Here is a 12,303-nt window from a genome sequence, read left to right as displayed (position 1 = left end):
ACCGACGTCCGTTAAAGCCACTGTTTCAGTAATCATGTTTCCCTTTTCCCCCCCTATATAAAGAGGGGAGGGGACAGGGGGCGCAGCCACCCCTTCACACCAAAGTCTGGCTGCCCCCCTCTCTTCCTCCACCATACGTCTGCTCCGACTTGGCGAAGCCATGCAGATTTTCTTCTCCACCACCACCATCACGCCGTCCTGCCGCTGGGATTCCGAGGAGAAGCTACCACACATCCTCTTCCCACTGGAACAGTCAGAGGAAGGACTTCACCGATACCGTACGCGCGACCGAGTACGGAAGGGCTGCCGGATTGCAGCACCGGGATGATCGACTACACCAACAACGAGATCTGATCTCGTAAGGCTTTGGATCTTCGAGGGTTAGTCTCTTATTCCATCTCGTTGCTTCGATCTTCATAGATTAGATCTTGCCTTCTCCTAGATTGGATCTTGGATTTATTCTTATTCGCGGTAGAAATTTTTTGTTTTCCATGCTACGAACCCACCAGTATTGTGCAAGGATTAGAGGCACAAATTTTGAATTCGAATGTGTAGAATCAACAAGAAATTTCAAAACTATGAACTTATCTAGGTACCAAATATGATATATTCAACCGTTCATTGCTGCAAATAAGACATGGATCGGGTGAGAAACGTACCGATGTGAAGAATCCCCAACTCAACAAACGAAAACGGCGAAGAATTGATGATTCTAGGGGATTAGGGTTTGAGTTTTAGAGAGAGAGAGAGAGAGAGAGAGAAAGAGAGAAAGAATGGCTCGTTGGGGAGTTTTTCCCGGCCAGCCCGACGCCTTGACGAAGCCGTCCACACGGTATGGGCGGACGGTACGGGCGGATGGTACGTACCGATGTCTGCTAAACACACTGGTCCTTCGGCCGTGTTTTTGAAGTTTCTGAGCTGAACTGGTACGGGCAGACGGTACGGGTGGATTTGCCTGTATCGTTGTCCGCTAAAATTATAGCGAGTTTCGACAATAATCACGAGGGATGTTGTTTATCTGGTACGGACGGATGGTGCGGTTGTACCCCGCCATACCGACGTCCGTTAAAGCCACTGTTTCAGTAATCATGTTTCCCTTTTCTTTCTTATCTCTCATTTTAGTCTTTTTCATCGAGAGCTTATGCAGATCATCAAAACTAAGTAGAATTTATTAGCGAAATCCTAATGTCTAGAAAGAAATAATCAAAATACTATAATAAATTCAAATTGCGATTAAAGAAAAAGATGGGTTAACTCCCATCAAGCATTTTATTAAAGGCTCACCCGTTGCTTTAAGTATATTTTTGATGAGTGGAACCTCATTACGTTGTCCACTATCAAAAACATTTACCTCTTGGGTGCGCTTACCAGTTGGCAGATAATTTTACTCTTCTAACTTCTTAGGGAAGTATCGAGTAATCCGATCATCATAAATATTGAAGACGATCTTCCCCCATTGCAGTCAACATTTGCTCCTGCAATACTCAAAAATGGTCTCCCTAATATAATAGATAGTTTATCATCATGAGGCATATCTAGGATTATGTAGTCAGTGGGTATGACATATTTATCAATTCTAAGTAAGACATCTTCTATCATTCCCACAGGCTTCTTAGTGGTCTTATCCGCCATTTGCAAAGTAATGGATATAGGTGAATAATCTCCTAGGCCTAGTTTCTTATAAATGTCATGTGGCATAACACTAACACCTGCACCTAGGTCACAAAGAGCATTATGTATACCAGTTTTTTATATTGCACAAGTAATGGTAGGTGTGCCAGGATCACCTAGTTTAGCTGGGAGTTTATCTCCATAGCTAGTCATCACGGCCACAGTTGTGGTTACCTTCTTTTTTCTATTAAGAATATCTTGAAGAAATTTAGTGTATGTAGGAACTAATATAGCATCTGCCAATGGAAGTTCTAAACAAAGTTTATGAAGAGCATCAGCAAAAGCATCATAAAGGTGTTGACTATGATCAACCTTCATTCTATCAGGATAAGGAAGATCCTTAGTAGGTACCTTTGGTGATGGCTCGTGTTCCTTTGCTTTTGGCTTCTGCTTGGCCTTCTGCTTCTCTAGTTTCCTTTCCTTTGATATTATTTCTTCTTCCTCCTTTTCTCGGCTTACCACCTCTCCTTCTCTAGGGTCTACCGTCTCTGCGTCTGAATCATACACCTCATCTTGGTTTTCAGTATCTTCTTCTAGGTTCCCTTTCGAGGCTTATTTCTTCTTTCTTCGTTCTTCAAAGTCAATATCATCTTGCGGATCAACGAGGTATTTCTCCTCTTGGCTCATTCTTTCCAGCTCTTTGGCTTTGCGAGCCTGTTATTCTTGATACCAAAACTGGACATGTAGGTTACTGCGTTTCTGTACCTCATCTTGTAACAACATTAGTAGAAATAGCTTTGCTAAAATATTTTTTACTTAAAATCAAAACTTGAGCTTTAGCTGTTTGGTCATATTGTACTTGAACCATGTCATGATGTTTACTTAAGTGCTTATTTGCGTGACTCAAATCTTCTAGTGTTACTGCTAAAGCATTTATATGCTCTTGTGGAGCGTTAGTTGTCTAAACATTAACTCTTTAAATTCAGTTTGTTGATACCAACATTTTTTTCATTTCTATGTCAAGATCATTCTCAACTACTGTAGCATGTAGTTCATTGGTCTTGCTTTCAATTGCTAGCTTAGTTGGTAATACCTTTCTCTTCCATTTACTTTTTAACTGCGGGCATAAGTTCACGGGTTATAAAGAGCATACCTTTCTTTGATTCAACCTCACCTAAAGGACTGTATTGCTCATCATTATAAGCTCTATCATCGAAAAGTTTTACCGTCTCCTTATATATTAATGAATTCAGAGTTCCTCCAGCACATGCATCAACCATTTGTTTAGATTTATCATTAAGACCACAATAAAATATAACATGGTCCATGAAACCGTGGTTGGGAACCCTCATAAGTAATCCAGAGAATCTTCCCCAAGCTTGAGCAAAACTCTCTCCAATATACTGGAAGAAATTAATAATCTCCCTTTTAGCCCACATAGTCTTATAGAAAGGATTAAATCTATTCATAAATTCTTTAATGCAATCTTTCCAGCTAGCAATAGTATTTCTTGGTAAGGCTTGCAACCATTGGAATGCCTTGTCCTTTAAGGACCAACGAAATAATTTAAGAAGTAAGAAATCTTTTGACAAATTCTTAGGTCCAACTGCCTCACATATATCATTCACTCTAGTTAAGTGAACATTTGGATCTTGATGTTCTTCTCCTAAAAAGGCATTATCTTGCATCATAATTAGTAACTCGGGATCTATATCATATTCATTTCCCTTAACATCAGGATGAACAATAGGATTTTTGCAACAAACGTTGAAGGAGTTCCATATCCCCCTAAGGTTTTTCTAGGCCCTGCTGAGTTAGCTGTGATCGATAAGTTTTCCATCATGGTACTTAAACTACTTACGTCTACATCACGCGAATTAACTAGATTTTGAATAACTTCCAGACGTCTAGAGTCTGGTACTCGATCAATAAAGTTTGGTAGGTAAACTCTACCTGAGCGTGTGGAACCTCTGTCCTCAACAGAGATCATTAAAACTTACAAGTGTCAAGAAACAAACACCCTGCGCTTAGCTCCCCGGCAACGGTGACAGAAAATAGCTTGATGGCCTGCAAGAACACAGGGTCATTCATGCATATTTTTGTGAAAGTATTATTTCTGGTTTTTATATAGTATCCCAACAAGGAGCGTAGGTGGATGTTTATCTGCGGTGTTTCTGTCACACCCAAGGTGTCACAAGTCTTAGGTGAATTGACTGCAAGAATTCAAATGTAAAGTGGTGAGTGTAAATGATAGGATTTTGGAGTATTAATAATGCAATAAGGTAAAGTGCATAAAAGTAAACAACTAATAAGAAATAAACGGGTTTCTGCATGTGGAAAGGCAGGTGCGGGGCGATTCGGTTCATGGCGATAGTGAATGAGCCTGGTGGAATAAATGTGATAAGTGAATATGATTCTTCCTATTTATATTTGAGAAGGCAAGCAAATCATAAAAGAGAAAGACTCCTCTTGGTAGATTTCATCTTCCTCCAATAATCCTTCTGCCTATTACCAAAGCCATGGTTAGCGCATCTATTAAGGTGGTTAAACCCAAGTAAAGCTTTAAGCTCGGTGGTTCCTTGTGATTCCTCGAGTATTGCTAGATCCTCTTTGCTATCGGCCGTGTCACTCGGGGGTCACCGATTCACTAGCAAACAAGTTCATGTTTATGAGTTCTTGAGATCATGCTATCTGGGCCCTTAAATTAGATAACAACATTAGACGTACAGAAACATTCATACTCATATATATAATAATCTTAATCATAAGTTCACAAATAGATGGAATAAAAGTAAATGGAGTTCATCTTGATATTACTGTAGCAAGCTACAATAGCTGAAGATAAAATCAAATACAAACCAAGATGGAATAGATATTTCGATCCCTAATCTTACAAGTACGAATCTCTCTCTGTACAAGTGGGGTGTAGTGGATGAGGTGGTGAGCTTGATGAGATAGATCTTCGGTGGAGTCGAGGATGGACTTCTCCTTCTTTAGATCTGATCTCTTCTGTTCTGATGCGAATGGTGGCTGTTGTGTTCTGTTTTTCATCATGTCGACTTCACGCAAAGGGTTTGGTTTGATAAGAGGAAGGTGGCGTCAGCCAGTACGGGCGGGTGGTACGGTCACCTTTGCCCGTACCGATGCCCGTTAAAGCTCCTGGATCGCAAGGATGGATTTGGCCTCCAAAGGAAATGTATTTATTTCGTTGCAAATAGCCCATAAATATCCTCGGATCCTCTATATATGATGGTTTCCTAAAATACATAATTCAAAAGCAAGGTTTCGCCTATTACGATATTAGCTTAGTTGAAACACAAAATCCAATGAAAACCCAATGAAACCAATAGATAAGTGGTGGAAAATCCATAGTAAAAAGCATCAAAATTTGGAGCTATCACGAGGCAATAGTTGGAGAGGTTGTGAAAACCTGTTGAAATCATGTATTCTCAGCATGACCGGTAGTACCAGTGTTGAGAGCGGTAGTACACGCCACCGGGTTCCCCGCGGAACCGGTACTACCACTGGCGGTACCGGCCCAAGTGGCCAGAGTTACTGGAAATGGTCCGGTACCAGAGAGGTACCATGACCGGAACCACTGCTTCAATCACTCTTCGAGTGAATCGCGGTAATACCGGCAGCGGTACCGGTCCGGTACCGTTGTAATGTTTCCCACATGCGGCACTACCACCCAAGTACCGCCTTGGATCCAGTATCCAAATTAACCTGACAAGTACCACGAGCGGTACCATGACCGGTAGTACCGGTCGGGCGGGATGTGCCTTAGTTGGGGTACAACGGTCATAAGGGACCGGTAGTGTCGCTCACCCGAGCGGTAGTATCGGTCGTGCGGGAAGAGGAGAACAGCTGGATTTGAATCCCTTCTATATAAAGGGGGTCTTCTTCCCCAGCTTGCTCAAGCATCTTTTGACTCTCTCTCCTGTATTGTTGCTGAGCTCAAACCTTGAGGATCTACTTCCCTAACCGACCAATCAAGCCCATATTTTGAGGAGTGAAGGAGGAGGTCCTGATCTACACTTCCACCAAGAAAGAATTCGCCAATCCCAACTAATCCTTTGTGAATCTTGTAACGCTAAGATTCCTTTTGTGGGATCCCTTGAGATGAGCCCGTGTGGATGCTAGCCTGGTGTTGTAGTAGCCCTACATGGTGTTGGGAGCCTCCGGCTGCTCGCCCCAACCTTGTGTGAAGGAATCGTCGCTTCGATCGGCCTTGATAGTGGAGAAGTGAATACTCCTTTGTGGGGTGTTCACGAGGAATAAGGTGAAGCATTGATCCACACCTTCTCAATGTAGACGTACCTCCTTTGGTGGAGGGAACTACGATAAATACATCGTCTGTCATCTCCGCTACCGTCCACCCGGTTGTTTCTATTTCCTTACACATGCTCGTTACTTGATCCTATTGCTTGTGTGCATTGAATCATAGTAGGAACACCTTACTCTTGAAAAGCACTCACCTTTACATTCCGCTACACATAAAATTGAAAAAGCTTAAAACATTGCATAGCTCCTATCCCCCCTTCTAGTAGCGCCTAATACCCATTCAACATGTTTATTCAGCACTTCTTATCGGATGTGAATGGATCAAAACCCAGTGGGATGGTTCAGTCTAGTGCCAGTATCACGACTAACCAGACTACTGCCATTATCAGGACTAACCAGACTGAGTGGATGCTGCCATCATCGGGTTATGTAAAGATTAAAGTTATGTGGCAGTTTCAAACTCTGGTAATACTGGTTCATATAGTGCTATATGTCATTATGATCAGGGAAACTTTCGTGGAGCTTCGACAATGATGCGCCATGAAGTTTTTGATCCGGTGATTTTGGAGACACTTGCATGCTGGGAAGCACTAGCTTTGACGACTGATTTATCTTGTGATGAGATTATTGTTGACTGATTTATCTTGTGATGAGATTATGGTTGCTTCTTACCATAAGGTAGTAGTGGATGATATAGCGAACGAAAGGGGTGGAAGACATAGCAGTATAATCAAAGAAGTCACGGCAATGAAAACGGAGAAAACTGCCTGTTCGTTTATTCATGAAAGCATCGGCTGAAGTTAATATCCATGTAAACATTTTAGGACGCGGCTAATTTTCGGTTAACCTGAAATTAGCTTAATTCTCGGTTGCGTGGTTTCATGTGTAATTCACGTGTAACTAGGGCAAATAATATACATCCATGTGTAGTTCTCGTATGCATGAATCACGATGTAAATTTAACGGTTGTCGAGTTGATCTGGAACTAACTTAATTTCCGGTCAACTTGAAATTAGCAAAAGGGAACATTTTATAAGTCAATAAAGTCAAGTATGCTTTGCCTAAAAAAAAACTCCATCGAAAACATTCTCCATGGTTCCTCCCCCTCGGTTCATCGCGGCCGCGGGCACGTATGTATCTCTCCTGCATTTGCCATTCCATTCCTGATCTCGCCCTCCTCCTCACGGGCTCGCCTCCACCACTTCCTCCTCTATGCGTCGCATGATCCCACGACACGGCTCCCGGTGATGCCGCCGGCGGTGGCCGTGGCGTCGGCGCCGATGCGCGGCGGCGAAGGCACCAAGGCCACGGCGCGGCGCCCGGGCCGCACGCTGGCCGGGCGCCGGCGGCGGGCTGCCGTGCTGCTCCTCGCGCTATCGTACGCGGCAGCTATGCTCATGCTATTCCTATGCGCTGGCGGCTCGGGTCTGAGCAGTGCCGGTGGGAGCGGCTTGGTGGGCCGCCGGCCGGCGGCGCCAGCGCCACCCGGGTCAGTGTACCGCAGCCACCTCGTGTTCGAGCGTCTCCTGCCGGACATGCGCGCCTCTGTGTCGCGTCCTAACCCTGTGAGTGATGTTTCCTGTATTGTTCCACGGGACTCGAATGCCCGATCTATTCCTCGCGGAGCCAGCGGAATTATTGGTTTGGCTTAAAATTTGGTGGAATTTTCTTCTGTTCATCTGCATTGGAGGATTTTTGTTTTATTTTGTTTTGTTCATTCGTTGATTCTAAATCGTTTCTGAAATGTTTGTTAGGAGTACTTTGTTTGTATACACTGCATGATAGTTTTGTGTAGGACTGTATGTGAATCAAATGCTGATCGCTGGTTGAACTGAAAACACACTTAATCTACTTGTCAGTTCCTCAGATTATAGCACCTCCTTTTAGTTTCAAGTACTGGTCATATGCAACAGGGTGATAGCCCTTTCTGTGGCAGCCAAGAACCTGTCCTGATGCTATGCAGTCCAAGAGGTTTATCTGCCAGTTGGAGTTGATTTTGATAATTGTGATGATCTTGATCAGTACTATATTGCTAACAATCCAATTAAGATACATGCTACACCAATGATTTATTCTTTTCCTCTACATAAATATATGCTCATCGCATTCATCATGATTTTTCCTTTTCATCATGCAGTTAATGACAACGCATTACAAAAAATCTGGGAAGCGATGGGTACCTTGCATCAGCAAGAGGATGGCACAATCAGGTAGATAGTTGAAATACTTGTTACGAGTTTTTGTATCAAATATACAAAATTCAGCCATTTTAAATCAACTTTAGATCATCAGTAAGAATAGACGACATAGGTAACAAGTTTGTATTGATGGTCCACATTATACTTTTCAGCGTTACCACCTTCAAATGGTTTTCTCGTAGTTGAGGCAAATGGTGGTCTGAATCAGCAACGTATTTCTGTAAGTTGCATGATCAAATGTTTACCGAATGTAAAATGGACCAAATAGATATATTTGCTTAATGTCGATCTTCAGTTCCCATACACTACTAAAGAATAACGTACTGTCTACTGTGAAAAAACATACTATTCAAAGTTTCATATTTCTTGTCTAAATTCCAAATCCTGCTATGTGTTTTGAACTTATTTTCTCCTGGATATTTTATATTTTTTGCATGTTACTCTTTATCCTCCACATAATTGTCAAAACATTCCAAAGTTGTAATGCTATTGCACTTCTCTTCATCTGTAGAGTTATTTGAATTTTCCTAGCATCTCAAGTGACAACTAAGACTTCGACTTTACAGCATTGTTTGGTCATTGATGTTTATCCGAGTCTAACAAGATATGTCTTAATACAGATTTGTGATGCTGTTGCTGTGGCCAGCTTACTTAATGCAACTCTTGTCACCCCAGCTTTTCATTTGAATAGTGTTTGGCGTGATTCCAGGTAATCTGTTACTAATAGAATTACAAGAGATATGTTTCGACAAACTAAAATACAGAATATGCTTCCATACTACCTCAAAAAGATGACGATTTGGACATTCACACTGGGTCCAACGGAACTTTGAGCAATAATTTACTACAATATTATTATACTACCTAACAAATCAGTACTTTACAACACAATCTATGCATGTGATTTTTACACATTCATTCAAAATATTTTAAATAATATAGGTGGTAAAAGTTACAAAATATTGCTAAAAAGTTGTTGGTGGAGAAATAATTAAGTTGAAACTTTACATCAGTTTCTTCTGACAATTACTTCTTTGGTCAATGTCTTATCTTCTTTGCATAAGTTGGATCAATTATTTTCTAGTGGAAAACAGAAACTTAACTATTTTCTTCAATGGATTTTCCTTGTTTTCAGAATTTTGTGTGCTCACACTTATATTTTATAAATGTATTCCTCCGATTTTGTTTTCTTTCTTGGTAAGCATGTACCTCAATAAGGACCCCAGACCGTTGCGTGGTCTTTGCCTTTTATCATGTAAAACATTTCTTATGATGTAAATTTTTTTATCAATGAAAACTTAATTGAGTGAGTTGTTATTTTTTATGTAGCTTTGGTGTTCTTTCATTTGTTGTAGTCTTTTCAGTGTACTCCTCATGTCGTATTGTACTCAAAGGTTTGTTTTACTTCTCATCACTTTTCAGAAGGATAATACTTTTGTTTCTGTATAATTTCTTTCAGCAAATTTGGTGATATCTTTGATGAAGAACATTTTATTAAGACACTCCGAAAACATGTAAGGGTTGTCACAGAACTTCCTGAAGATGTTTCTGCGCAGTTTGACCATAATATCAGCAATATACCGAATATGAGAACTAAAGCCTTCTCATCTCACAGTTACTACCTAGAGAAGGTGCTTCCCAAAATGTTGGAGCTAGGGTATGTGCTCACTTTCCTCCTTTTGTTCTAGTGTCAGATTTCTGTAACTAAAGTCGTTTTCAATTGTCATGTGTTTGCTCATTTTCTTTTCTATGACACAGAGCTGTGCGTATTGCTCCTTTCTCAAATAGATTGGCTAATTTAGTTCCATCAAATATCCATGCGTTGAGATGTTTGGCAAACTATGAGGCATTGAGATTTTCCGTACCCATAAGAAATCTTGCAGATAGTATGGTTGGCCGAATGATCAAGAAGAGTTCTTTGACTGGTGGGAAGTACATGTCTGTGCATCTTCGTTTTGAAGAGGTTCTTACACAATACCTCCTACTATTCTATGACTGTTATTATATCTTCATTATACTGAGTTTCAAGACCATTTATCTTCATTATACTGAGTTTCAAGACCATTTTGCGCTCTGTATTTCAGGATATGGTAGCTTTCTCATGCTGTACATATGACGGTGATTGGAAGGAGAATATTGCAATGGAGAATGCTCGTGAAAGGAGCTGGAGAGGCAAGTTTCACCGACCTGGTCGAGTGATAAATCCTGAGGCTAACCGGAGGAATGGGAGATGTCCTTTAACTCCTCTAGAGGTTGAGATGTTAGTCCCCTGGAATTGTTTTGTGTGTATTCTGTTTTCAACACTTTTTAGGACCAGATACCGGGATATTTGCTAATTTAGTAAGATTCTGTTATTACACCTCTGAAAAGATGCTCTTACATAACTGTTGTATCCAAGAATAAGATTAAATAAGTATTCTTATTATGCCACCGTGGTACCAAACGGAGCTTTAGTCTGCTTCTTGTTTTGTTCATGTCATGTTCCTCAGGAGTTGAAGAGTACAGTTGGACAGTCCAAATACCATTTCTTCTGTTGTGAAATTTCTACTTCCTCCGTGCGGAAATAAGTGACTTGGATTTTTCTGGATTCACATGTATCTACACACTAAAACCTGTATAGATACATGCGAATCTAGACAAATATGAGTCACTTACTTCCAGACTGAGGGAGTAGAATTTCTTGTCTACTATCATATTAATTTATTTTGCTCACTAGTTTAGTTTATGCAGGTTGGAATGATGCTGCGTGGCATGGGATTTGACAATACTACCTCCCTCTATGTTGCCTCCGGTAAAATATACAATGCTGAAAAGTATATGACTCCTCTTCGCCAGTTGTTTCCACTTTTACAAACAAAGGAAACACTCACTTCACCTGAGGAGCTTGCACAGTTCATGGTATTTTCTTCTCCTAGGTTACTTCATCAATGCTAGAAATGATGCAATCTTTCCTTATTTCATTGCAATTATCCGGAACCCTTGTTCAGTTTGTGGGTAACAATTGCATAAGATTCCTTTTTTTTCCTTCAAAAACCTCCTTGTGCTCACTTTCTTAACCTATCCAGGGGCATTCTTCTAGACTGGCAGCATTGGACTACACAATCTGTCTACAGAGCGAAGCATTTGTAACAACTCAAGGAAGCAATTTCCCTCATTTCCTGATGGGGCATCGGCGTTATCTGTATGGAGGGCATGCAAAGACAATAAAACCGGATAAACGGAAAATGGTGCTACTCTTTGATAACCCAGACATCAGGTCAGCTATGAATCACCCTTTTCTGCTTTGTGTTATTGTGTAAGTGGATCAGAACTGAATTTACTATATCAAATATTGATATCACAGTCTCTAGCTTGCATATAAACGGTCCATGTCAGTGATAACTATTATAGAAAATACTAGTGAATTTAAATTAGTTTTCGTATTATTTTGCATTTACATACTGAATTTCATTTTGATCTCACATAACTATATATAAGGCTGTAACCAGACCAGCAGGTCTCTCTGATCTTTTCTTTTTATAGTCACTGGTGAGAAATATATCCAACTTGTTTGATTTGACTGTAGATGGGATCGGTTCAAGCACCTCATGCAGGATATCCGTCGCCACAGTGAATCGAAAGGTTTTGGGTTCAGGAAACATGATGGTTCGATATACAACCTTCCGATGCCTGAATGCATGTGTCAGCAAGCTGAAGCATGATTAGAGTAGCAATTTATGTAGTACTTGTAACTTGCAAGTAGCAGTTATGCATAGAAATTTGTTACTTTTTTATGTAGGTAGAGTAGTAGACTATAGAGATGCCAGATCGTGTGGTTGTTGATTGGAAAATCCAACCCAGAGATGCAATTATGCCGTAAGAAATCAAAGAGAGAATAGTTCAGAATATTACGCAGTGTATATCGATTATAATTTCCAAACTGATATTTAAGTTGGAATTTTTTTGCCTGGTGCTAATGGAAATACAAAAAATGTTCTAGAGCTTACCCTTGCATATTCAGAGTCACCCTAAATGATGAAGTTTTGCATAATATGAAGTTTTGAGAGCATATATTGTTGTAAGTGGAAAAGTTGCCGTACCAAATGGCTAGTATGTACAATAACCTTACGTGAAATCCCATGATCATTCTACACTCTAGAGGCTATTGCTTCACAAGATTTTTGGATTTGTCATATATTTTTCGGATTTCAGGGTGTCACAATGACATTGA

At 40.6% G+C, this 12,303-nt stretch overlaps 1 protein-coding gene across 2 annotated transcripts; it reads left to right on the top strand.

Annotated features, from left to right (window-relative positions):
* Positions 1–7,000: 7,000 nt before the first annotated feature.
* LOC127294182 (O-fucosyltransferase 9) lies at positions 7,001–12,073 on the top strand. Of its 2 annotated transcripts, none has more exons than XM_051323933.2 (10): positions 7,001–7,499; positions 8,033–8,105; positions 8,246–8,313; positions 8,714–8,802; positions 9,553–9,750; positions 9,852–10,056; positions 10,178–10,345; positions 10,824–10,991; positions 11,159–11,349; positions 11,659–12,073. In XM_051323933.2, the coding sequence occupies exons 1-10, from the start codon at positions 7,143–7,145 to the stop codon at positions 11,792–11,794; spliced, it is 1,653 nt and encodes a 550-aa protein (XP_051179893.1). In that variant the 5' UTR covers positions 7,001–7,142; the 3' UTR covers positions 11,795–12,073. The 2 variants fall into 2 exon arrangements, with proteins under 2 accessions (XP_051179893.1, XP_051179892.1); XM_051323932.2 differs by having other exon boundaries at positions 7,002–7,460.
* The last annotated feature ends 230 nt before the right edge of the window (positions 12,074–12,303 follow it).

This window comes from Lolium perenne, chromosome 4 (genome assembly GCF_019359855.2).
Source record: "Lolium perenne isolate Kyuss_39 chromosome 4, Kyuss_2.0, whole genome shotgun sequence".
Classification (NCBI taxonomy): Eukaryota; Viridiplantae; Streptophyta; class Magnoliopsida; order Poales; family Poaceae; genus Lolium; species Lolium perenne.
The sequence above is the reverse complement of the archived record's forward strand: the minus strand, read 5'-3'. Positions and strand labels throughout refer to the sequence as shown.

Bases quoted from the DNA above. Each gene is read 5' to 3' on its own strand.
- LOC127294182 (XM_051323933.2), top strand. From the start codon at position 7,143: ATGCCGCCGGCGGTGGCCGTGGCGTCGGCGCCGATGCGCGGCGGCGAA. The intron at 8,803-9,552 runs GTAATCTGTTAC...AATTTCTTTCAG, and splicing joins AGTGTTTGGCGTGATTCCAG to CAAATTTGGTGATATCTTTG. The intron at 11,350-11,658 runs GTCAGCTATGAA...ATTTGACTGTAG, and splicing joins TTTGATAACCCAGACATCAG to ATGGGATCGGTTCAAGCACC.